Source organism: Pelmatolapia mariae, linkage group LG4, assembly GCF_036321145.2.
Source record: "Pelmatolapia mariae isolate MD_Pm_ZW linkage group LG4, Pm_UMD_F_2, whole genome shotgun sequence".
NCBI classification, from domain to species: Eukaryota; Metazoa; Chordata; class Actinopteri; order Cichliformes; family Cichlidae; genus Pelmatolapia; species Pelmatolapia mariae.
Window position 1 is genome coordinate 24,587,814 of NC_086230.1, and position 27,356 is coordinate 24,615,169.

General features: G+C 39.8%; 1 protein-coding gene across 1 annotated transcript in view; it reads left to right on the forward strand.

The window, feature by feature from the left end:
- The first annotated feature begins 697 nt into the window (after window positions 1–697).
- Window positions 698–27,356, forward strand: part of col5a3a (collagen, type V, alpha 3a) — a 44,646-nt gene continuing 17,987 nt past the window's right edge. The window contains exons 1-26 of the mRNA XM_063472084.1: window positions 698–943; window positions 10,876–11,040; window positions 11,358–11,571; window positions 11,787–11,949; window positions 16,209–16,331; window positions 17,767–18,180; window positions 18,635–18,754; window positions 18,863–18,979; window positions 19,088–19,141; window positions 19,228–19,269; window positions 19,469–19,531; window positions 20,902–20,976; window positions 21,144–21,227; window positions 21,370–21,426; window positions 21,821–21,874; window positions 22,022–22,075; window positions 22,200–22,253; window positions 22,828–22,881; window positions 23,127–23,180; window positions 23,705–23,749; window positions 24,986–25,039; window positions 25,228–25,272; window positions 25,464–25,517; window positions 26,027–26,071; window positions 26,447–26,500; window positions 27,297–27,341. Coding sequence (XP_063328154.1) covers window positions 859–943; window positions 10,876–11,040; window positions 11,358–11,571; window positions 11,787–11,949; window positions 16,209–16,331; window positions 17,767–18,180; window positions 18,635–18,754; window positions 18,863–18,979; window positions 19,088–19,141; window positions 19,228–19,269; window positions 19,469–19,531; window positions 20,902–20,976; window positions 21,144–21,227; window positions 21,370–21,426; window positions 21,821–21,874; window positions 22,022–22,075; window positions 22,200–22,253; window positions 22,828–22,881; window positions 23,127–23,180; window positions 23,705–23,749; window positions 24,986–25,039; window positions 25,228–25,272; window positions 25,464–25,517; window positions 26,027–26,071; window positions 26,447–26,500; window positions 27,297–27,341 — 2,388 coding nt within the window. The 5' untranslated portion in view covers window positions 698–858. The remainder of the gene's footprint in view (window positions 944–10,875; window positions 11,041–11,357; window positions 11,572–11,786; window positions 11,950–16,208; window positions 16,332–17,766; window positions 18,181–18,634; window positions 18,755–18,862; window positions 18,980–19,087; window positions 19,142–19,227; window positions 19,270–19,468; window positions 19,532–20,901; window positions 20,977–21,143; window positions 21,228–21,369; window positions 21,427–21,820; window positions 21,875–22,021; window positions 22,076–22,199; window positions 22,254–22,827; window positions 22,882–23,126; window positions 23,181–23,704; window positions 23,750–24,985; window positions 25,040–25,227; window positions 25,273–25,463; window positions 25,518–26,026; window positions 26,072–26,446; window positions 26,501–27,296; window positions 27,342–27,356) is intronic.

The window sequence follows — 27,356 nt, forward strand, 5'->3', positions numbered from 1 at the left end:
ATTTAAAAATTGCAAAAAAGTGAGACAATGTGGATGTTTGTGTTTTGTGCAGATAGAGCCCTGCTATTTTCTCGTGGGTTTGACTGAATTAGAGACATCTACTATGGGATAGCCACTAAAATTAAAGTTAGGACCCGCCCAGCCCCTTTTATTAATTTCTAAAATGATGACTCTGAGCTGTGGTGGGCTCATTCTCTGAGTTCATTCAGTCAATAAACAAACAGTGTTCAAGCAAAATAACAATAATGAAATACTGACATTTACATATTTAAAAAAATATTACCATCAATATGAGCATAATTGGGGTCATTGTTACGTAAAAAAATCACATTTTTACGAGCGCAGCATTTCCAGTGATCCATTTTTTAAAATCTTGTATCTAATTGACTCAGGTGTCATTCTGTTCTAATTTAGGTCCCGCTAACTAGAGCTGCAAAAAAAATCTATATGACAAGTTACCAGGTAAATTTGTTGTACTTTACACGCTGTCTGTGGGTAATGACAACCTCTCAGAAGTGGGAACTGACAAATTACGCGAGTAATAAACGTGATTTATGATGGAGTCCCTGGAGGCGCACCGCGCAGCCATGCGACGCAGTACACCGTCCTGTGGGAGGGACAAGGCGGAGGAGGAGAACACAGGGAGGGAGGGAGTGATGGCGAGAGGGAGAAATTGAATTAGAGGAGCAGAGCGAACCTCAGAGAAGCCACCACAACAAAACTTCTCCTCAACAGTCAAGCAAGTGGAGCTGCACACTGGCTTGTCTCCTTTTCTTCGCACATGGCTGCCTAGTTCCAGCAGCAACAACGCCTGCAGTCTAAAGTTTTGGGTCTGGAAACAGGTCCCCGCATTGAAAGATGGACCATTTAATAAGGACCTGGTCGCGCTGGAGACTAACACTGTTTCTGTTTGTTCTGCTTCATGTAACAACGACACAAGCGGGTAAAGTATTTAGCTGGACACTCAAATGTACAATACAGATCCTTGAAAATGCAAAAATGTTTTTATGCCCCCTTATAGCCTTCTGTTGTCTGATTGACGCTTTGTCCCCTTCATCTAAGTTTCCCTGACTATTTTTCAAGACTCTTTTATTGATCACTTGGCCTTTAGCCAACACAAAGTTATTTGCGCAGATCTTCACACCTTCATCTTAGATTCAGTTTGATTCCTGGTGTCTTAGACTGATTTAAATCTTTGCAAATGGTTTGTTGATGCTGCTACTTGTTCTACAGAGTCGCTTCGGGCTGGGATTAAAATTGCAAGCTGACTCAAATGACTTTTAGAAGTTGTCGGAATGCTTGAGAGGTGTGCAGATGATTGTAATATAACCCCTTCTTGCATATGACAGATTAATTATCCGCCTCATTGCACTGGGAGGGTATTCAGCAGCTTCCTCAGCTTTTCCTGTTCTCGTTGTATTTTAATCAAAGATATTTCCAAGATTTGAATTGGGCTATGTCCTTCATGCGTCAGGTGTAAATCAGCGATTTAAGGAGATGTGTGACGTCATGTTTGAGTTTGCTTGTGACCGGCGTCGGTTTACTGTGAAAGAGGGTTTGACGTTGGCTTGCGAATGGCTGAAACACTGCAAGAAGTGGGCAGATTAAAATTCCTTCCATGGATCTGTTTAATGCACACAGATCTTAAATTAATGCACATATTACTACTGCCTTCCTGATTCTGGCACACTTTTATAGTGATGTATTTTATTGCAGACTTGAATCTCAGATCACATTTGCACAGTAACTGATATGACCCACTTCCACTATGGTGGAATGTAATCATTGGACACATTTTCCAGTTATCCACCTGCAAAAAAGAAGACATCTGGTGACTATCAAACAGCTGTATCTGTCTGTCACAGTGTCCAGGCCTTCACATTTGTTGCACTTTCAAAAATAAATAAATAAAAACCAGCCATTGATGCAGCCATTTTAAGAATTGCTTGTTGCCGACATGGCAAGTAGCTCACTTCTAATTGTCACCCATGCAGGTCTCTGGCACAAGTATCGTTAACTGATGCAGACTACTTCTTTACAAGAGTTGCAGTTTACAGATTTGGTGATGGAGTGATTTTGTGGTCTTTCCAAAGTAGTTACACATATTTTGTTGTCACTCTTGGTTTTTCGGCTGCACCTACTTTTATGACTGGCAAGATTTTTGGAATTCATTGGCTCAAACAAAATCAACAGAGGAGGAAGTGAGCCAATAGACACAAGTGGCATTCAGGTGGCACAGCGGTTGTCCATGGTGTCCATTGCTTACTATTGAGGGTCTGTGAAGTGAGAGCCTCACACGATTAAAAGAGTGAATAGGACATATGGTGGTACAGATATGACAGTCTTAGATATGCACATGTGGCTGATAATGCGTTTGTGTCTTGTGCCTGTGAATTTAATCATGCATGTGTGTGTGTGTGTGTGTGTGTGTGTGTGTGTTTGTTGTGTGTACTGCAGTTCAAGAATGTTTTCCCATATGCTTTCTGTGTGTGTTCGGGAGATGAGAGAGTACTTTGTAGTCATGTTTGCTAACAGGAAGTGCGATGTTCTTGGACATGTGCACGGTTCATTTCTTTTAGAATCCTCTGTTCTGCTGCCTCGATGTGTTTCTGCTCAGTTTTGTTTTCTTTCTTTTCTTTTTTTAGTCCGTTCAAAGTCTGGGTGTATGGGATGTTTGTTTTTATTTTATATGCCTTATCACATTATTTACATCATCTTGCTCCTCTTGCTTTTGCCTGTGATAGGGGGCAAATTGTGCATACAGCCCCCTCACTGTGTCCCGTTTGATTCAGTCTTCTTGCCGATCCTTCACCAGACTCCCAAAGGATGGCAGCAAACCTTGTTCGCTTTTGATCCAGCAACAAATTACCGGCAAATGAAAACACATGAAAAAAGGCTGCTGCATTTATCAGCATAGAGAATGAGAAAATAGGCATTACAGCTCTAGTGCTAGTTCCTGTGAAATGAGTTTAAGCTATTCTAATTGAATCATTAAACATGAGAAGTGTTAGATATGCTGATGTCTGTCCTTACTTGCTGATGCTGCAAGTATCACATCAAAACTGCTTCTCTGACATTGTGATGAAGCAGACTGTTTGGAATTCCCCCAAGTGTTTAATCTTTAGATATGATGCCTATACACTTTGTGGCGCCAAACCTCAATCTATAGTATTCAATGGACATCTGGCTTCCAGAAACTCCCTTCCCCTCAGGCTTCTATGGCTCTGAGTTCCTGATCACTGGATGCTCCAAGCAGCTTTTTGGGAGACTAGCTGGAACGGCTTCCTGTGGACTTGCAATGAACAAACATCAGATGAGTTTCCTTTCTGTCCATGTATCCTCACATGTCATTTGCTTTAATATCCATATTTCTGAACTTCAGAAAAGTTATTTCAAAGTCATTCATCACATGCACCATCTCTGACGAGGTCTCTGAATAATCGTTAAGAGTTCCTATCAAAGTCATTTAAAACTATGTACGACCACTAAAATTGCAGTAATCCTGGTCTCTGAGTTCCACTTATACTGTTTCTCTGGAGCAAAAATGAAATAGTCATGTCTGTACCTGTATTACACATAGTTTGTGAATATTTTATTTTATAATACTGTGTTCTGCTTTGATTTTGGAAACCCTGTTGCTCTCCATAAACCTGCCTTAATGTTATGTATCAAAGTCTAGATGACAGCTTGCGTTTGAAACTAAAATGGGCTTGGTCATGCATAGATGTGCATGTTTTTTCCTCACTATTGCCCAGGGCTTGATGATTTGAATCAACAAGGACCATTGTGAGCCTTGCAGTAGAGAATGGATTTACATTAGTGAAAGAAAGTCCTGACAAGCCTAGTAGTATAAATGTGTGTGTGTGTTTCTATGTATGTTTGTGTGTATTGCCTGTCCAGTTATGGGCCTTGACGGGCAGGTGTTTTCTCTATGGGCCAAACAGCTTTTGGCCTGTTAGCCTGTCGTGCTGTGAGCAAACATGAGCAAAACAAACTGTGGAGACTGAAGAATGTGGTACTGATGTGAACTGGAGCAAAATGTGTAACTGGATTCCACCATTTAGTGTCAACACAAAAAGTATTACTGATGTGGGCATTAGCCCAAACAACCACATATGCCCAGTGACCTACATTGACAATCAGCAATGTTGTTGTAATATTTGTTTCCGTTCACCTGTTTGGATTATTTTGAGTGTAGACTTGAGATAGATCAAGTTCTTATTATGAAGAGAGCATATGATAGATACCTGGTTTACATAATACATGCTTAAGACAGAACACTTAATATTCAATTAGGTTGTCCTGTTTACTCACATCCTTGCTTTGATTGACCCCATTAATAGGACTTCCTAACTCGTTACCCCTGAGAAAATGATTAACAAAAATTCCCAGCCACCATCTGTGCAACTGCTGACTTGACACGCTCCTAAACTGTCAGTGACAACCAAAAGCAGATCTATAAACACAACAAATTCAGTGTAATAAATATCTCTGCATTTTTATGCACTGCAGGCTTTCAAAATAATACTTTGACTTGACTCCGACCACACCCATCATATTGACAAAATCCGGCCAAAGACATACAGACAGGCATTGAAGCTTCTGCCAAAAAACCAAAATGACAATGACGTTCCCCACCCCCAAGGTGTATCTTAGAGCAAATTTTGCCATGATGACACTGTGAAACACACTTTCTTAGACAGTCACATGCTGTGGAAAAAAAGCACTTAAGTTGGCACTGCAGGGTAACAATATTTATTCATACATCTGATAAGGAGGACTTTGGGTGTTTGTTTCTGGTGCCCTTTACTAAAAAGTCTCTTTGTGGGCTGTTACACATTTCTCTTCATAGTCAACCTTTATTTTGGTCACCAGTGTGATGACTATATCTTGCCCACAGACAAACAGCCAGACAGACAGACATAACCCTATCACCCACAACATTTAAACCATTGCCATGTTGTATAAATGACACAGATCATCTTGTTCAAATGCAGTATTCTGCAAAACCTTGAGTCCTTGGTCCTGGTATTCGTGTGGGATACTCTCACCTACACATTGCTCCAGACCAAACACAACCCCAAAGGCAAAGGCATTCCCTCAAAACAGCAGCTTCCCCAGCATTATACAGCGCACCCTCCACAACTCAAAAATGGCACAGGGACAGCTTGAGGAACACAACAAAAAGCCCAAGGCACTGATCCAGCCTCCAGATTCCCCAGATCCTAAGCTCAGAGAGATTCAGCTGAATGTGCCAGAACAAGCCTGATCCACACATGCACACAGATCTCTAAAGGTCCTTTGACTATGACTGATGATTTAATGGCACGAGAGATATTTAGTCAATACTAGGTTGTTGTGGCCTCAGTATATAAGCAATGTCCAAAGAACGAAAAAAAATGCTTTTGCAGTAGTTTGCACAAATGTATTCTTGTGTTTCAGTTACTTTTATTTATAAGCAAATGAGTAAAGTGTTTGACACAGTAATTAATATGGTGAGAGAGAAATTGTTACAAAGGCAGTGTTCCAAAGTGCTTTTCTCTTCCTCTGGGAATGTTAAAGCTAGAACTGAGCTATAAACAGTTTTTGTCTATTCTGCTGTGACTAGGTGTGCAGACAGTTTATTATTCTTTTTTTTGTGCTTGCGTGTCTCTTCCGCATGCATTAGCTCTCCGCAGCTCAGAGAGTTCCTGTCCACACACAGTCGTGACCCAGACAAAAGGTCACACCAAGTCTTAATTAGATTAAAGGCTATTTTTCTTGCAGCCATGGGGGAAAATGTGTCTGGATTTATTTGACCACTGTGTCTGTCATAATTTTCAATACCATTCAATATTTTACATCATTTCCCATTTTCTGAAGAAATTCTGTCACAACAGCAGATTTTGTGGTGAGTTGGATTTTAATAAACAGATTTTAGATGGATTTCATATACCCATCTAAAAAGAATAATTCACTGGCTGTGTATTTCAGCTTCATGTGCACATGTTTTCTGTCTAATTTGTTATAGGCTACATCTGAAAAGTATTTCGGTCTTTAAATGTAAGATTCTCTTCCTCCACTCATCTCAGGGTGTGGCCCAAGATACTATGGGAAGTTCTTATTGCTGAGATTTCTTTCTGGCTGCATTTCTTTTTAAAAGTCCCCAGTTTCAGGATTCAGTACTTTTTGACAGAGTAGTGTGTGTGAGAGGGGTATTTTCAGGGATGGTTGTGAGCGTAGGTGGTATGAGTCATGGAGAATGTCTTTGGAGACATTTGCTTTTCAAACACAGAGAACACATTATGTCTATCTACGACTGAAGTGGTGCTAAGTTGTATGACCGCAGGCGATGGAGAGATTATGTCAAGTGTCACACAGCCAGAGAAGACACAGAGAGATGTGGATTGTTTGGCTGTATTTACATGGGAACTCTGAGTTGGACTGCAGAGCTTTTTACTATGAGGAAAACTGTGCCTGTCACTCTTGTGGGGCAGACATGGTGTTCTCAAAGATAAAAGCACAAACAAACAAAAAAACAGACTGACAAGTGTCTTACGGCATTGAACTGTATGCATTTATATGGATGATTATGTATCATCATATGATGTTCAGTGCATGTTAGCTATGAGTATTCTCAAAAAATGCCTGGTGTCTGTGCAATTGCTGGACATTTCAGCCCCTTTCCAAACAGTCTGACCTTTTGGCGTGATTGGAAAACATTCTGAGTCATCAGTCCTTTGAGAATTTCTGATGCTGTTTCACAGCACATTCAGCCAAATGGTGGGGACCGTTTTGTTTATCAGTAGCCCGTACCAGATGTTCTCTTTTATGCTCATCTACTCTTCCCAAGTTTCTGTAGAATTAACATAATTTGAAGGGTGAGGTAAGGGCACGAATACTGCAAAGCATAATGAGATGCGAGCAGAACCTGTTCAGACAGTCAGTGCTGCAGGATAGGTAAGGAGGATGCAAGAACTGACACAACTCAAGGTGACATAAGAGACTCCAAAGCAGGGAATAGATAACATTCTTTCACTGATCCAGACTTCATTTGGCAATCTTCCACCACTCCTAGTTCTTCCTTTTATGCCAGATAAGGTGTGAGGTGTAATAGGGATAGTCATCCTTAAATCTATCAAGCTGTAACAGCAGTGAAAGTTTGATAGATTTAAGGACATAGGAAGTCAGGACAGTGACTTCCTATGCCCTCTGAGTCAGCTTACCAAACAGATCCATGGCTATTTTTTTTCTCTTTCTTTCAGTGTAGCCCATTAAACTGATGGATCCTTTTCGAAGGAGTTCCTGCTGCTTGTCTCAGAGTTTTCCCTGTGGCATTGTTGTGTTTTTCCACTTTTCTTTGTTATCTTGTGAAAGTCAGAGGTCAAGAGTCTCCTGTCAGCCCATACTTAAAAAAATGTTTGGAATTGGGTAACAGCTTTAAAGCTCATAGTGATTAGAGGGGAAAAAAATCTTCCCTGACTCAGTAGTTGCATTATTAAATTAATCTCTGGATGGTAATTGTGCCCAAAAGCAAATTATGTTAGCTTACATTGGTCATTTTGTCAGGTGCTGGTCTAAATTCAGTTGAATGTTAAAAATCCTCTATAATTAAAACCACAAGACTTTAGTTTTAAACATTATTCAGACTGTTCCAAAAATCATTGCCTCATGACCTCGCATCCTCAGACAGAGGAACATTGTGTGTATACTGGATTTGGACTTACTTTTGCAAAGGAAATTGATTTGCAGTCAGGAATCAAACAAGGCCACACCAGAGCAATGAAGAACTCTCTTGGGATTAGACAGAGAATCTACCAATTCAATGAAATACAAACATTAAGGATTGGAACCCAGACATGAGGCGAAGTCCAAAGTAAACTTTTGCTAGAAATAAAGACAGAAATGTAAACGCTTAACTATTTAGTGAGAATTTAGCTAGATGAAAAAAGGGGACTCTAGAGTGCTATGCCTTTTGCTTCTCCATAGGCAGTCAACAGAGAGTTTTTGGTCATCCATCCATCCAACCATCAATTTGCACCATGGTGTGGTGGTTATTGGTTGTCATTGATGTCGCGCGGCAAGATGTTTTGGTTTTGACTTTACTAGTCGGCTGTTCTGTACATGGATTCACTTTGGCTTTCTATCACAGTCCAAAGACACGTTAGGCTACTTGGTGGTTCTGGATTGGCCATTAGAATGAATGTGAGGATGAATTGTTTTCTGGCATCATATGGTAGACTGGTTGCATGTTTAAGGTTCAGCGTGCCCTATCTCTTCTCCTATGACAGCTGTGATTGGCTCCTGCAACCCTGAACCGCACATGCAGTTAAGAAAATTCCTAGGTTTTTTTGGTGACTTGCTTATATTAAGCGTCACAAAGATGAACTGGTTGTAACAAGTTCATTTTGGTAGCAAATTTAACCAGCAGGACAGCCCATATAATTTTTTATTTATCACACCTCATAATAATTCAAAGAGTCTTGGTATGCTTTCTCTATCCATCTATTTATTGCCTCTCTCAGCACCTGATCCTGTGATATACTGCCAAATCTGTGATTAACAGATCTGGCCAGTTTTCTGCAGAGGACTCAGGTAAGTGAAACGTAAAATTTGAGGTAATTTGGATTAGTGGTGATTTCATTAATGGAGTCTTCTCTTTCTCACTTGGCAAGAAAATGGTGGAGTCTGTCGCTAGGCATCATCAAAGGAAAATGAACAATATATGTTAAATTCACTGTTCAGATCATGTGCTTAATTTATTATGTCACTCTTCTCTGCCTAGTTATACTCACGAGTTCAAATTAAAAAACATGTTTTTCTAATATTTCTGTGTAATTTTTGTGTATTTTCAATAGTAACTATGGCTATAGATGTTAGTGTGCAGGACTTGGTAGAAGAGAAGCTGTGTGTTGTAATGAAGTCATTTAACAAGTATCAGTATAAATGTATTTTTGCAGGGAATAAATAAATAAATAAATTGATTAAAGCATTATTACGTATGTAATGCTACATGTAAGGTTTACATACATAAATACACTGCCATTAGTAATTTGTCATTATTTTTCAACCTGATGGTTGTACGCAGCAAAAAGACATACAAGGTAATATGAAATTAATACAATTATAGTGTTAACTCAGGCACCTCTAACATATCTCTGTGATACTATTGTTGATAATTTTGCTGAGTATTGAGGAAAACTCTTAAAACGTTGCACAGTGAAAATAACAAGAACTAACACAGCCTCCCTAAAGATATGAGAATATGAGAAACTGAAAACCACAACCAGAAATTTGCAAAAGGAAGGAATGCCAGTCCTCAATCAGGTTATAAGTGTGGGCAGTGTGTGGGAGTATAACAGTTCAAAGTTTCTGTTGAAAGAAGATAGGACCTTCTGTAACTACTTAATTTACAAAGCTTGTTTAAAACTGTGCATAAATGCAAAATTTAATCTTTGAGATCTTAAACGCTTTTAGATCTGTCCTTTTTGTTTTACATTGTTCGAGCCTGGCTACTAGCTTTACAACCTTGTTGCCATGCTGGCTTTCTGAGAGGGTGAGCTCTCAGAGCTGATTTGAACAAAGGATGTATGCTATGCAAATAAATAATGGCATAAAATGTAACACAGTGTTTTTTCGGTAAGCACTGTCTGGACAACAGTAAACTCATTCCATATGTTTAATTAACAAGGAGATAAAAGGAGAGTTCTGTACGAGGGACAAGAGCTTCAGGAGGCAATTTGGGTTTAGGATCCTCATTTCAGATGCCTGGAATGCTAAGTGCTGAGTGGCTCTCTCTAGCAGCTGGTGGGGGACTGGCTCCACACAAAGCTCTGATCCTGGCTAATGCTCATAGCAGCATTTTATCAGCGGAACATCTAAAATTACACGAACAGCATACTGCAAATACAGCACAGGCTCATTATAATGAGAGAGACTTTATACTGGAGTACATTTCATATCCGTCAGGCCAAAAGTTGCTCTGCTTATTGCAAATAAGTGAAATTTAATAATATATGCGTTTACATGAAAAAAAACCAACTTATTTTTCAAGATTTTTCTTGCTTGAAGTAGTAATGACGTTTAGTCCATTTAGATTTCAACAGCTTTTATTGGAGTGAGTCATTTTACTGTGATCAGGTACCGTCATGGTATTAATTTGATTTCTTTGTCTATTGTTCGAAAAGGTGCAAAGGGAATTTCATGGGAATAAAAGAAGTGTCACCCTGTTACCATAGATGTTACATTTTTCAGAAAAAAAATTATATTAAAATTAGATATCTTACTTAAATATGTTTAAGTAATGAATCACCGATGAACTAATTTAAATCAGTGAATTGTTCAGTGTGATAAACAAGATGGGGGGCATATTGCTGCTAGCTGCTGCAGGGTGAGTGGGGTGCAGGTGTCAGCTGCCAGGTGTGCTAGAGCAGGATTATGGTTAGGCTTTGTACTACCCCAGTCCTATAATAACACCCACAGTAGTCTGGCCACCTGCCGCCACATCTCAGAGGAGCTTTTCTCTTCCGACTTCTAGGAAGCAGGAAGGCTCCACACTTTCAAACAAGCTTCCAGCCTCATTAAACCCTGCCTTTCAGCTTGGTAGCAACCAGCACTTAACTGAGCCAGACACAAAAGTGCTGTCACACTGGCAGAATTGAAGTTTTAAAGTGACAAGCAAAAACACAACCTCCACTCAGCATGTTTATTATAGTTCTTTATACAAGAATACAGAAATAAAGATAAAATATGGAAGTCAGACAAGTTAACATCACCTTGTTGAAAGAGAGAAAATTAGCTTCAGTTTATGAGAAAGAAAACCCCCCACTAAATTGTTTTATCTGATGTAGAACTATAGACAGTTGGCTAATTTCTTTTCTTTCCTTTCACTTCCAGCTGATTCCATTGATGTTCTGCAAGTGCTGAAGCTGTCAGAGAACATGGAGGGGGTGTCCTTGGAGGCTGGTCTCTGCACCAGCAGGAGAGGCACAGAGGAGACAGACCTGGCCTACAGGATCAAAAAGATCCAGCTCAGTGCTCCCACCAAACAGCTCTTCCCTGGTAATGGGCTATTTTTTTTCCTACAAGATCTTATACAGAGTCGTTTTTCAATGTAATATAAAGAAAGAAACTCTGAAATTTTCCAAAGAAACAAGCAGAAATCACTCAAATGTGTCTCAGCTCGTTTCAGCAAAACCATAAGAAATATGAACAAACTCCATGTACTGCTCCTCCTGGGCTGACGGCTTTCATTGGCAATAGTTTTAACCATTATTATTTCTACTCAGTTGTCACTATAGTGAGGGTGAGGGGTCCCTGCTGTGCTCTCTCTTGTATGACTTATCAACTCTCTCCTGTTCTCTCCTCTCTCCCTTCAGATACCAAGTTTCCTGAGAATTTCTCCCTGATGACTACCATGCGAGCTAAAGAGGGCTCCCAGTTCTTCCTGCTTTCGCTGTATGATGACCAGGGAGTACAACAGCTGGGGCTCGAAGTAGGCCGGTCACCTGTCTTCCTATATGAGGATCAGGATGGGCAGCCAGCACCAGAACTGTACCCCATTTTCAAGAAGGTCAACCTTGCTGATGGAAAGTGGGTAGTTTGAGGGCTGATATCTTCTACATAAGACCTATTAAAATTTAGAGTGAAGGTGATTTGTGTGTTTGGTAGATCAAACCAGCACACCAGCATAAATGCATAAATGACATTAACTGCATTTGCAACAACTTTCTTAAACCTTAAACAGACAAAGCTTATATCTCAAGCCCAAAGTGTGTTAAGTTTCCCTTTATCTTTGTTTCTTTCAGATGGCACCGGATAGCCTATAGTGTGCAGGATAAAACTGTGACCCTTTACTTGGATTGCAAGAAAGTAGAGACCGTCGAACTGCTGCGAGGGGACAATGCTGTAGTCAGCACAGAGGGTGTCACTGTGTTTGGGACACGGCTGCTGGATGAAGAAATATTTGAGGTAGGGCATTATGAAAAAATAAAGCTCAAATCTAAATGTTCTATAGTTTTTCAGGCAGTACGATTTTCTGTTTTTTTTTTAAATTTGTTTGTTTTGGAGGTTTTTAGTATTCATTCAACATTTCTGCACATCTGTTTAAGCAGACAAAAAATAAAAGTTTGAATAGATTATTTTTATGTTGGCTATGAATTGTTCCTCTAGTCTCCACATGCTAAAATGTTCTTGGGCAAAACATTGCATCCCAGAGTTACTTGAGGCAAGCCAGTGCAGTCAATTCCTATCAAGTGTGCATTCTTTGTGCATTAATTAATTGAGGTATACAAATATCTAGTTTCACTGATATGCAATGCAATGCAGGGCGCATTGAATGATCTGACAAGATGACCTTGTTTTCATTTGCACGAGTTGTTCGTGTTTGTGAGCCTCTCGAACTTCTTAATGTTTCATACTGATACCAATTTAGCTCTTTAATGCCTAAGATGAGTCTATCTATCTACCTGTCTGTCTGCCACAATATAGCATTCATTTCAGCCTGTGATGACAGGGCACTAATAATCAAGTGCTATTGAACAAAAAAAAGATAAAAATAAATGTGTTTCAGAGGAAGTAGAAAGGAGATATGACCAGTTTAATCAAGCCCACCTCAAATCCAATAATTATGCATTTCTTGAGGGGGGGTTGCCAGCATATATCTACCTGAAACAGCTGGTGATTTAATCCTTGTTCAGTTACAAAGATTTGTTCACATGTATCAATATGCATGGAAAAAAGGAGAAGCCAAAAAAAAAACATAACAAAAAAAACTTGTGTTTTTTTTATTCCTCTTTTTTGTCATAAATAATTCTGTGTGCTTTCCATAACAATACACAACCCCTGCCTCATTGTCATTCCCAATGAAGCTCCACTCTAAGTCTCTCATCCACAGCATAAAATAGAGACAGGCTCAAGCCCCTTCCCCTTCTATATCTCCAGGGCTTTGTCTCTATTCAGCGATGGAGCAAGAAAAAAATGTAAAAAAGAGAAGGTATAAGATGTTAATTTTAGTAGAGGTATAAGTTATACAGTTGGGTTAATAAAATAGTTTTCCTTCTCCATCAGTGACCTAAGAATACTACAGTCTGCAAAAAGGAAGACTGCATCTGAAATTATGAACATCCAGAGGAAGGGTTATTATAACTTTACTCTGTCTTTTTTTTTTGACCAGTAGAAACAGATTTCCTCAGTCCTGACAAATGAACACCTCTAGCCTTTTCCTTTTCATATATAATCAATAACTAATTCCTTAACCCTGTCCATACATTTTTTCATCTTTCCTGTGCAATAATCTAGTTGACCATCTCATATTGTAAGTCACTCTTTTTTTCCTTCCTACTCTTTCCTCTCAGGCATTCCAGTTGTTAAATTATTTTATATCCCCACTTCAGTTAAGAAATGTGTCTCCTTGTGGGCTCTATAAATTTCCCTGTTCAGAAGCAATGGAGACTATTTAATCTTTGGCTTTGCTCCAAAAACACTCCCATGCTCTTATTCGTCTTCACTTGTGAAAAGTTATGATGATGATACCAAATTTGTGGTGATGACTAATACTCTTCAGACCATCTTTAATCAGATCCATCCTTTACTTTAATACATGCACTTTTTGTGGTCACGTGTAAGGAAGTGTGCAATCAGCTTAGTCTATCAGAGTCTTTAAATCTTGTTTGCTGTAGAGCGTTAAGTAACCCAAAATAATTTGTTCAACTTTATATTTTTGTTGATACAAGTGTCGATAAAAGACACGTTTCTCACATATGTTATCTGATTATCAAAGTTGTACACCTTGGGTGAGGCTGGTGCCACAGGGAAAAAAAATTAAGTAGGCTGACCTTTGGCCCTCTGTTCCCAGACCCTGGTTCTGGGGAGGAGGTCAGTGTTCCAGCCCAGTTCTCCCACCGTGGGAGCTCAGCGTGGGAGCATGGGGACTTTGGTTAGCCACTAATGTCTCTATTGCTTCCAGATTGCTTACAAATGACTGCAGAAGTTTTGCATTCATACCCTGCTCTTTATAGGAAAGCAAATTTTAGGTCTGACTGGACTCCTTTTTGGCTGCTATGTGCCCTGTTTGTATGTCTCTAACATGCTGACTGCTCAGATAAAATCCAGCCCAGTATTTATTTGTTAGGAAATTCAGATTCTTTCTGTCTCGCTTAGTACAGGAAATAAGAAATATTTTTGGCTCTGCTTGTAAGGCATGTTGAAACAAAGTTTTGTCAAGCATATCTTTAAAGTTTAGCTTTATTGAAATGCTTACCAAAGGCATACATAGATTTACCATTAAAAAATAGAGAAGTATTAATCAAAGTCTCTTTAAGTCAAAGTTAATTTTGTCTCGCTAATGACTCATAGCTGATGATAGTCAGATGTTTTTGGTTAGACATGAGCATCTGTTAGTGTCAAAATGCAGTTTTATTGCAGTGAGATCGCTTATTATATTCTAGCTCCTTCACTCACACAAGATTATGACTCACACAAGAAATCTGATTAGGCGAAGGCTGGACAACTCCACAGAGAAGGCCTGGTTACTTATGATTTGGTGAAGATTATTGGCTATCTGGCACAACACACCCTATATGAGACAGCAGGGGGAAGTGGAGTGGACTTTTAAACATTAATGAGCCTGTGCCTACAGTGACATGTGTGACAACATGAAAGAAGATTGGGCGTCACTGGAAATTTGCAGGTTCAGCTGAGGTGTACTCCTTATTCAACACGCCCTCACATAGCCTCTTTAGATGTCCTTGCCCCAACCTAAATGAATAATGGCAGCATACACACGATTTGGTGCAACACTCACTTGCTGTGTTTTTCAAGAAGAGAGGGCTCCTGCTAGGCAAGAAAAACAGGAAAGCTTGTCTGTGGAAGCATTTCCTTTGATCTTGAATTGAGATTGGATTAGATTGGATTAGCTCCTTTTTGCCTTCTCTCGCTCTCTCTCCATCTCCCTGCAGCTCTCTCTTTTTCTCCCTCTCTCCCTCTCTCTCTCTCTATCACACCTTAGAGTGCAATAATTTTCTTTGCTTGACATGGGCTTTTGGCCAAAACAGGAAGAAAAAAGGGATAAATGGATAACAAATCCTTTCATGTTTAATACATTAAAGCATAAATGACTGTTTGAACAGTCATTCCTAGGATTACAGTTTTGTTCACGATGATCAAGGCTTTGCATAGACATGCGCTGCTGATTTGAGTTGTGCTGGAAGAAATATGAGGCGGTGGGTAAAGGAGAAGTGATGTGTTTAGATTTATTTCACCTCTGGCAGCTAAATCTTAATTAAAGAGATTACAATGGGGCTACAATTACCACAAAATCAAATGCTTAATCTAACTTAATTTATTATAAATGGTTGCCCAACTGTCCCTGGACACATTTCACCAGGCAGTATGTTTGCTATAGCGTGTCAGTTACATAGATTTGTATCACTAATTCAATCAAACCTTATCAGCCACTGTCCTGTGGGGCTGGCAGCACTGTGTTTTTTTGTCAATTACTCTCTGATCCATGTCTCACAGAAATTAGCCCCGCAGCTCCTATTTTTTTACTATGAAGCTTGTGTTTGTTATTTTCGTATTTATTCATCCTTTAAAATGTTATGATCTCAGCCAAAAAATGGTTAAAATATAACATTTTCTTAAATATACTTTTATATAATTTTATTTAAACATTATTTTTGGTATTTTTCTTGATAATATCTGTATGATGAGTATTCGTTGGCATTATAAACTAATTAACCTTGTCATTTCAGTACAAGAAGGACTGATGTGAAATATGATGTTAATAGAAGTTTACAGTTGTCTTGTGTTAAAGCCGCTAAAGCCAAAAAAGGCTCTGGGTTCAGTGCTGCAGGGTACAGCCATGCTGTCTCTCTGTGTGTCTATATATACACTCTGGCAAGGCCCACAGGGCAGGATGGGAAGTGAAAGGTCCTGACGGGGGGCGGCGGTAGAGAGCTGCTTGACTGTTTCGTGTACACACTTGGGCCCCTCATGGGGTTATGGCCAAAAAGAGGTCCAATAGTCAGTAACAATTTTACTATTGCTGACAATTTGTGGCACTCCTTTACAACACTCTGCTTTACATTTAGCAATGTAGCCAGATGTTCTCATAGCATCTGTCAAGTTGGAGTGTTTAATTTCTATTTTCTGTTCCATCCCAAATGTCATTTCAGCATGCGATAGCAGCTGCATGATTTCTTTATTTTGGATTTTTTTTTTTATTTCAGGGAGATATTCAACAACTGCTGATTGTGGAGGACAGCGAGGCTGCTGCCAACTACTGTGTAAACTACATACCAGACTGTGACTCAGCTTTGCCCTATCACAGCCAAGCGCTGAACCTGCAGGAGGTCAGTACTACCATTGAGAGGAGGTGATGCCTACTGGAAAAATGTGCGCAAATTTTTGTACGTTTCTTTGACACTTCAAACTTTACAGTGAAGCGAAGCGTTTGGTGACCTTAAATAACTGTAGAATCCTGGCTTATGTTTTTGTCTGAACATGAAGGCCTGGAAATTTTTAAATGTTGTACATATTGTGTCATTGTCTTTTTTTCATAGTAGCCCAACATTGTGTATTAACGCTTAGGCAGTATCATGAAATTCTGCTTCCTGCCCTAATGGCAGGTCTCTCTGGCTGCCAAACACTTAATTCACAGCCAATCAGTTAAAGAAGCAAAAGCACACAGCTACATGTTTCAAAGGTTCTGAGGGCTTTTAAAAAGAGACTTGGATGATTACCACAGAATAGGGCAAGTAAGTGTATCTTCTTTTAAATACAGCCAGCAGTGGAGCAGTTCTATGGTCAGATGCTCTTTTGGCAAAATAGACAGTGCCAGAAGCCCATAACTCAAATATGTTATAATAGCTCTTCCTTTCCTTAAGGGATGTATAAAAGCGGATCTGTCATAGACATAAATTACTGTATATGTCTTTGGTGCTGTATGAAAGATAGAGATAAGATGAAAGGAAGGAAGCAGCTGTGTGTGTGGGTTTCATGAACCACACACAATGTTTTCTGTGTTTGTCTATTTTTTGTGCGTATGCCACATGAACATAGGTGAAAAAATTATGAAAGCACAACTTATTGAGCCAGGCCACTGATGATCATGTAAGAATGGTTCATTAATGGTACCGTGTGTCCGTTTCGATAGTCATCCAGCTGGCTTTTAAAGAGCTACAGCTGAGCAATGAACTCTTGAGTCCAGAATATGTCAGCATCTGTCACTCCACTGACCTACTTCCCATCATTCTCCCTTACACACTGACCTTGTTTAAAAGTGGATCTAATTCATGTCACTGATGTCTTTTACAGACTTTGCCTACAACATCATTTTCAGGCAGGGGCCATTCCTAACACTGACATGTAACGGACATCAGTCTGGAGCAGGGGTGGGCACTTAATTTTCCCAAGGGGCAACATGAGAGACTAGGGCTGCTGTGGAGGGTGCGGTCCTTCACATTTGCTCACTTAGTAGAGAACACTTTTTGCATATAATTAACAAATTTGTAGCATTAAAGGCACTGTGACTTCTAAGCACACAAGTAAATATGTTGTTTTTAGAATCTATATTTGTGTATTCCTTCTCATTTCATATTTTGCGTCAGGCTTTTATCAGCTCATTGGAACTTACAGTGGGCATCTGTAAGGGTGTCATGGGACCTGATTACATTTCTTGGCTTTCCTGAAGCAGGCTATTTCTATGATTTTCATTTACAGCAGTGTTTGTTTTTTTCTCCATCCTCCATCTATGTCCTCATCTTGCATTCTACTATTTCATAAAAGACCTTCCAATATGGGTCTGATGCCTTGATGCAAAGTGACCAGCCAGCTGAACCAAAGGAGGCCCCCAAAAAGGAGAAGAAAGGAAAAAAGGACAAAAAGAAGAGGGATAAAGGCTCTAAAGGCAAACATAGAGGCAAGGGCAAGGGCAAGAGGGGATCCAGAAAGAAAAAACACGAAGAGGAAGCTCTGGAGGAAGGCTTCCTTAGAGTTTCCACAACACTGCCTCCATATCAAACCCAGGAAACTTTTCAGGCAACTAAGTTGCCAGAAATTAAGAGTACCCTAGAAACTACCATTCCAACTGATGTTTTCTACAAGACCTTCACGGAGATACCAACACGTGAACCTGACTTCACAACTGAAGCCTCTACTTTCATACCTAGGACATTGCCTGTGTCAAAGGTTACCGAGGAGGTAGACAAATATGCCTGTAGATGCTGTCCGTTCCAATCCCTCCCACTATTTACAGCTCTAACCAATCACTCCCCTAATATTTAGAGAGCACCTCTTCCTCCTCTCACCTCTGCAATCACTTACCGCCACTATGTATTTGTCTGTTTATAATTTGCACATAAACTAATTTGTCACACTCACACTGTTTCTGTTGCTGCAGCAGCCTCTCTCATGCTGTCACATGAATCTGATGTAGTCTGTCAATTAATAACACTGTAAACACTGTAATTAACTGCACACCTGTAAGCTTTTATCTTGGTTAACCAGTGTACTCCCATATAATCCACCTGTTTTGCTAACATCCATGTGGTACAATACAGTGTTTTTATTAGGCAGTGCGTGGCACAGACACATGCCCAGTGCCGCCTGGTTAATCTCTGCTCTGACTCACTTAAGTCTGTGTGCTCGCCTGCAGGAGGACACACCTGTAAGGGAACCAGTGGTGGAAGAGTATGATGATGACCTTTTAGAAGACCTTTATCATAATCTCTCAGTTTCCACAGTAACAGTGGGCCCAAATGTTACTGAATATGAGGTAGGTTAAACGCAAAGGCAAGAAATGTCTTCAGCACAGCATAGAAACACTGTGAGGTTATTTGGTTTTCACTACACCAGTCACTAATAGTTTGTTATTCCTTAACAGATTCTTGAATATGAGGATTTCAAGAATGATACAGAGTTAGAGTATGAGGAGTATGAAATGTACGAGGATGCCTTTGACTTTGCAGAGCGGGAAAGGGCTCAGACATGGGATGGAGAGGTAAATCTCACAGTGACCTGATACATCAAGTGAGTGGTCATGTTTTCAATTGCCTGTGTTAAGTGATTTCTGACAGTCCGCATCTATTCATCTTTTACCCCTCCTCAGGGTAACCTCAGAGCAGAGAAAGGCCAGAAGGGAGAGCCAGCTATTCATGAACCGGTGAACTGTTACAGACTTTTAATGAATAGGCTAGTAGTTTGGCTATGAGTATGGAAAATAACTTGATACTCTCCATGTTTTTCTAGGGTACAATAGTGAAAGGACCCCCAGGGCTACCAGGGCCAGAGGTAAACAAATTCCACCTGAACTTTTCAGATGAGGTGCAAAATGCTGAGATTTTCAGTGTTAGACATTGTTATGCCTAACACTTGCACCTTAAGTTTTTGAACAGTAGTTAGTATGTAGAATTGATATATATACCCGATTATCGATTAAACGATTATTACGTTTATGTAAGCAAATATGGACTAAATGTATCTTCCACAGGGGTCTCCTGGACCAGCTGGTCCAGTAGGACCTCCAGGACCCAGGGGAGATCCCGGTGACTTGGTGAGTGAGGTTTAGGACTTGGGCTCACTCGTTAAATGTAGAGTGAATTAGTTTGACCTCAGTTTTTTCCATCACCTGTGAGACTCAACTCTGAATTTAACTGTGACCTTAATGTGAAACACATCAGCAGGATCAAGATGTCCTGGCTTGCTGAAATGAACCTGCAGGAGTTCAGGGATTCATCTTGGCTCACAAATGTTGTTGTCTATGATTCATCATAGAAAATATGCCAAATTACATACAGAGACACCAGCAGATGCTCTGTCATTTCCTAGTAGCAGAAAAAAAGAATTGAGTGGATGAATAAATGCTACTGCAACCACAAAGGAAAATTATCTTGCAGTTTTAAAGATAGAGTCGCACCTGAATCTTAATGACACAAAGGCAAACTGACAAGCAGCACTAACAACATTCCTCCACCTTAGTGTTCACCTTGGCTTGATCTTTTGAGGAACTGCATGTATTACATTTATTCCTATCACAGGATAATTTTATACTTTTGTAGAGATAGAATATTTACTGGATTATTTTGATAGCCTAATGTAAATGCAATAAGCCTTCTTCTTCACAGATTACTTATCAGATCTTTACTTATCACATATAATGCTTTTGGATAGCTTAACTTTTATTCTAAGTATTACAATTGAAGATGTGAAAAGCATTATGGTGATACTCTACTGATGTTTATGCTCCAGCGTTTTGCCATGCTTTGACATAGACTTACACGGACATTATCTTTAATGCACTATATAACACTTACTCAAGTCCATTTTGTCGACATACACTTATTTTATTGGTTATTCTGAGCGTGTTGTTATAAGCAAAATTATTTACCCTTGAGATAACACAATTGTAAATATTTCTAATTATGCGTCACTGTTGGAAATGGTTTAAAAATTCAAGACTAAAGGCAACATTTGGAAAAAATATCATTGATTTATTAAAATATTCATTCAGTAGTCAGAAGATATAAAACAACTCACACAATCTGTATACAGAATATAAAGTCTTGTGTGTGGATGTGCATGTGTGCGTTTGTGAGACAAGCTGTAGAAACAGAGCAACATTTTTTTTCAAAGAGTGGATTATTTTCCTCTTCATCTAGCTTCCAAGTGTTTCTCTTACTTTCTCCCAGTGATATGCTGTGCACACCATAGAACTTTCATGATTTCAGAGGACATCTTGTTGACTTGCATTCATTTCACAAGCTAAGTCACAACTGGATCTTGTGACATTTTAACCCCTAATCTTAAAAACAAAACCCATCCTCTTAAAATTCTCTCAATCTCTACTCTGTCTCTGTCTCACTCACTCACTCTTATGCTTGATGCCAAGCTATTTTTCATCCCTTTCCTGTCTTCACTTTTCAGGGTCCCCCAGGACGGCCTGGTCTTTCCGGGGCTGATGGGATTCCAGGCCCTCCAGGAACACTGTTAATGCTACCAGTAAGACCTTAAACACACTGAAACATGCCCACGCAAATGCACAAAGAGTACACTTTTTCCACATGTGGTGTAGTGGTAAGACCACAAGGGGGGGCTGTGTGACTGAACTAGCTTTATGCTTGGGAAATCTGCAGTGAGAAGTGACTTCTGCTTGTCATTGCCTCCAGTTTCAGTTTGGAGGTGATTCCCAGAAGGGGCCAGTGGTGTCCCCCCAGCAGGCCCAAGCACAAGCTATATTGCAACAGGCCAAGGTATAGTTCAAAGAAGCAAATTCACAATACAACATTACTGCATACTGAGATTTAGTTCTCCATCAGAATATTTTGTAGCATGTAGCAAGTCAGTAGGTACCTTCTTTAGCTTACATAAAGCGTAATGTTGTTTTTCTTTCAGATGTCACTCAGGGGGCCGCCAGGCCCGCTTGGTCTTACAGGGCGACCGGGCCCATTGGTATGAATCTCTCTCTCTGACCTTTATCAAATTTGCATCATATCTCAAGGGCTCCTACGTCCTCTACCCTCAGCTTTAAACTCTATCTGACCAAGCTCAATCTCATGTCTCTCTTTCCCACCCTAACCTCATCATTACGCTTGCTCGGTATATTTAAATTGAGAAATTTGTCTGTATTTCCAAAAAAAACCCCAAAACAATCCCCCCAAAAAACAACCAAAAAAAACCAAGAGATGGAAAAATGAAACAATTTTTAGATGATTTATTTTCAGTTCATTCTTAATTTTTTGGTTTGGGTCTATATTTGAGGAGTATGTTTGTATACGTGTATATACATTTGAAAAAGTTAAGTTTCCCCTCTTTGTCATGTCATGCATGACCTTTTATTTCCCAGGGTGATCCAGGTTCCTCTGGGCTCAAAGGAGAACGTGGAGAAAGTGGCTCTGCTGTAAGACTAGACATAATTTTTACCTCACGCCTACCTTCGATCATAGCCTCTTTGTCTTTTTTGTCATGGTATTGATTTCCATTTGTCCCCTTGCCTTCCTTTTAACACCTTTTCCTATTTGTCTTGCTCTCTTCATTTGTCATGAAGGGACCACGCGGGTTGCCAGGCTCCCCTGGAATTAATGGGAGGCCAGGCAAGAGGGTGAGATATCTTAAGTATTGGACATTTAAGTGCTGAAAACATTTATGTCTACAGCTTGTGTAAAAAGTATATTGTAGCGTAGAGTGGCCTACGGTGAATCAGATCTGGATGTTGTATCTCATAGGGCCGTGCTGGAGCGGACGGTGGTCGTGGCGCTCCAGGTGAAACTGGCACAAAGGTGAGCTTTTTGTGATTATACTGAACTGCCCTTCAAATGAGCTACACCCAGTACACACACATTTGGCTCTTCTACAATCTCGTTTAGATTGTGTGTTTGTGTGAATGCTGCATTGTAAGTTGTAGGACGATATTATTGTTGTTCCTGTTAACTTTACTTGAATTCATTGTCCTGTTTCCATGAACACAGTAACACACATGTTTAGGTGGCGAGGTCTTACACAATAACAAACTATCTCCACTTGCAAGAGTAAGCCTTTAGGTGTCGAGTGTCCCCCAGCTTATTATACCTTACTGACAACAAGGCAACTCAATATATAACAGCTGCAGGAAGCGCTTAGTAAATAACTCAGTCTTCCCTGATGTGTCTGACAGAACAGCAGAGTCTTTATCAGTCAAAGCAGCATTTTAGCAGACCTACAGCTAATCTTAACACTTTCTCTTCCCGATGCACACTCTGAGCAGATGGGAGGCTCTGCCAGGGGAGACTTTCACTACAATTCTGCTAATGTTTACACATTACCATATGTGTGTGTTTCAGGGTTTAATGCACTTGGTTCTCTATTACTTTGCAGGGCGACAGGGGTTTTGACGGCCTCCCAGGTCTCCCAGGAAACAAGGGGCACAGAGTGAGTTACATTTGGCTACTTGATACTGTCACTGTACTTCAAGCACTTAGTCATTCAGACACCAACATGATAACATAGCATGCATGAATACCTTACACATCGTATAGCAGATGTTTATTTCCATTATGTGACCGTAATGGTTGTTGTGACTTCTGTGATGACAGGGTGCACTAAAAAAAGCATCTGCTATAAACAGAACATACCTAAACATCTTGAGGCTTGTCGCTAATGCTTTTTTCTTGTAGGGGGACCGAGGAAAGCCTGGTCCTCAGGGGTCTGTCGGGGAACCAGGAGAGAGGGTAAGTGTGCAATGCCTCCCAAAATTTAATTTCACGCTGAAAATAGTTTTTCTAATTTTTCTGTTATGGAAAGTTAAAGGGAAGGTCTTCACAGAGCATTAAATAAAACCATTTATTCAGTTAACCACGACATACCGAAGACTTCACAGTAGATGTAAAGTCTATATTATAACTTCCTGCTTTTTTTATTTCCGCTTGGCTAGCCTGAGTTCATTTGGTAACTACGTTTGCAAAATACATTAAAAAGCTAGCTAATACAACCCTGCCATAGAATTGAAAATATGAAAGATAGAAGCTCTGTCAGGATAGTATCAATTTATGCAAGCTGGCGGGTAAGGTTTGAGAGGGCGGTCTATTAGTCTTTGCTCAAAGATAGTTGAGCCTTATCTGTCAGGCAGTGAATTTCTTTAATGAGCTATTTCCACAGATTATGTCTCTGGGGATATAAATGTATCCCTGCCTAAGGTTGAGTAAGAAAGGCACTCAAAATCTGTGTTGAATGTGTCTCCTTCCTTTTATTTTAGGGATCTAATGGACCTGTTGGGCCACGAGGGCAACCAGGCGAACCTGTGAGTATCCACATACAGAAAAATAAAATGTGATATTGTTTATATATGTAGTTACACATCACAGCATGTCTCTAATGAAAATCTTTATTTTGTAGTGTTCGTCGATGGGATAAATTCTTGATTCAAAGGATGCATTAATCTAGTCTGTGCTTTAAACGCTCTTTAATACAGAAATAAAATAAAAAACTAGTAAAACAGAAACCGATTTCTCTAGCAAACCCAGAGGGGATTGCTGGTGATTACTTTATTTAGCAGCTGACTGAAGTTTCTGCCCAAAGCATACAGCAGAACTTACACAAGTATAAACTGTGCTGCTTGTATTTCTCATGTACAGAAACACTGAACAATATTTTGCAATACACAGCGCCTAGTTAAAAACACTAGGACAGTCACACCTTATTAAAGTAACACTGTCACAGGATTCACCTTTGCATTATAAGCGAAAAGGTCACTGAAAAAAGGCATCTCGAATACAAAGTTATAGCATTCTAGTTCTGTCATAGAGATTATACCTAGAGATTACTATAGGATCCCTGAAAGATTTTAACAGCACCACTGAAGAGGCTGTCGTTTTTGTGCATCTGCAGTGAACATTGGTTAATTGGTTATGAGTCACACTCTCTTTCTCCCCGTAGATGAGGTTAGGGCTCAGCAGGGTTCTGTCCCTCCAAATGGATCACTGAGTGCAGGAAGAAACGGAGCGCAGTAAGACATGTTGGGAAAACTGTGCTCAACTACAAAGCCGTAGGAGAGGAGAGGATTTAGCTGTTTTGATGAGAGCGAGGAAGATAGAAAAAGTGACACAGTAAGAGACAAACACAAGACAGAAATTTGTTTGGTGGTGAATGAGATAAGAGAGATGGAGTGAGGAAAGTGGAAAGAGAGAGTAGGAGAGAGAAGAGATAAAATCCTGGCCTGAATGATTATATTTCCATATCAATCACTTCCCAGGAGATCACAGATGTGGCTTTGGAACAGGTGGCTTGGCCAGCCTACAAAGAGGGAGGCTGACAAAAACAGAGCACACAAACCCACTCATGCTAACAGGCTAGCACAGTCTCCGTGGCTAGCACATACAAAGCAGATGCATGCACACACACACACCAAAGTATATTATGTCTCTCCTTGTTTTTCTCCCTCTCCTTAGTTTTTATTCATGATTTAGTATTCCACTCTCATTCAGTCTCATCATGAATGCAGGCTAGCTGCTGACTATTTGCTGTGTTTTGTCTCCAGGGTCCTCGAGGTCTTGTTGGGCCAAGGGGGCCACCTGGCCCACCTGGGCAACCGGTAAGTCAACATCGACTGAATTACAGGATCAAAGCTATTCAGCCGCTTCAACTCTATAAAGGCCTCTCTAGTGCATGAATCATCGATATGCCTCTAAGATGGACAAGAAAACTGTCGAACTATCTCCATATTTTGATCAAACTTTGACATTAAATTTGCTGTTTTCTAACATTTATTTATTTTGTCAGGGAATTCAAGGAACTGATGGAGTACCAGGGTCAAAGGGCAACCCGGTCAGTCACATCTTCTCAAACCTACTATTATGTACCAATGATTACTGGCTTTTTTACACTAGAAAAATCATAGCAACTTAGGTTTAACTGCTAATGGAAATATTAAACAGTCATGTGATGTCAGCATACAACCATTGGACCAAGATCATGTGAGGACAGACTGTATGATCACCAGGGTTTCTTGTTCTTAGGGTCCAATTGGAGAGATGGGGCCCCCAGGTCAACAGGGAAATCCTGGAGTGCAGGTATTTCATCATCAAAAAAGTTACTTTGAGAGTTAATCACCTTAGTATTACACAGTTGGCTTCTAGAATGCATTTAGAAACTCTTTTTCTGTGCATGAAGACTTGTTTCTTTGCATTGTTACTCCATCTCAAGGTTTACTGGCTCTTCTCTAGGTTTAAAAAATATCTTTGGCCTTTTGGGCATATAAAAAATTAATTATACATTTGCATGACTCAATAACGGATTCAATATAAGAGGCTGTTTTGTTAGTTAACGAAAAGACTCTTTCAGTAGACACAACGTTTTGTACCCGACAGTAACAAAGTATCATTTTAAAATGCTGTCAATGACATTAGAGTCATATAAAGAAGTGTATGTCATATTTTCAGATAGATCAACACCTATACATATTATTCATGGATCTTACATAAATGTACCATATTAAAACACACAGAGTCATGCAAATCTAGGCTCCCAGCCGTCTCCTAAACGCAACACTTAACTTGATTGATGCTTTGTTTTGGTGTAGGGCTTGCCTGGTCCTCAGGGTCCCATTGGATTGCCAGGAGAGAAGGTAGGTAGCATGTCTCTCGCTTAATTTCAAAATTAAAGCTGTGCCCTTATGAACCCTGTCATCACACACTCAAAGGAGACAGGCTGAACAGGGGAGTATAACCAAGCCACTTCTGGCTCCCATTCAGGCAAGGTGGAGCTAGACAAGAAATCAATACACAAGGAACACACACAGGCATAACAGACACCTGGGACAGCCTTGGGTGCTGCACACCATGATAGACCCAAGCCAGACTGATAAAAGAAATAATAAAGACTTGGTCACAAATACAATATGTAGCAGCAAAGTGGAAATTTTGATCACTCATTGATGAGTTGAGGTGTTATGCATCTGAAGCTTGACTCTAGTATTGATACCTCTTTATGTCCCATACAGGGTCCCCAGGGGAAACAAGGCATGCAAGGACTACCAGGCATTGACGGTCCTCCCGTAAGTAACACACAAACCTGTGTCTGTGCACATCTTTTTATATTCAGTATCAGAGTTTTCTACTGATAATGCACCAGTCACCATCAGCTGATGTACTGCAATCAGTTTAAACATAGCATTTATGTACAGATTTTAATAAATAAGCCTATTTATTAATTTTTAATAGTATCTAGACAAAGATACTAGCTTATGAAGCAGAGAGAGTTGTTCCCCCACTGCATCTGTTTCATTTTTAAGTTTAAATTCTAAAACTTACTTCTTTTTTTTCCATTTTAAATCATCCTTTTTATACGTTTTTATTTTTTAATGTCTCTGTAAAGCACTTTGAATCACCTTGTTGTTGAATTGTGCTATATAAATAAACTTGCCTTGCCTTGCCAATTGAGCAAACTGTGTATGCATACAGCTGTTTGTATGTAGACACACACACACAATGCAGAAAAGTAGGCAAGGATTAAATTGGCTAACCTACACTTTCTGTGGTTTGCCGGTAGGGGGACATAGGAGGCATTTTCTGAAATGGATCCAAGGCAAGGCATTTTGAATAAAAGTCATTTTACAGTGAAGCTTTTCTCATTTACAAGGATTAATTTTAGACGGAAGTCAAACACATTTTTATACATAATGGTTCTTGTATTACTTTTTGCAAAACTTGGTGAGATATAATGGTGCTTCACTCTCAGCCCTGATGCAGCTTCCTGTTTTTCACTTTTCAAACAGAAATTCCTATGTTGAGGTGATATAATAATCATGTATTTTACTGATAAGTCAAACGGGTACTTTTGTTCCTGCTTAGGGTCACCCAGGAAGAGAGGGCCCACCAGGAGAAAAAGGCATCCAAGTGGGTATCTGCATG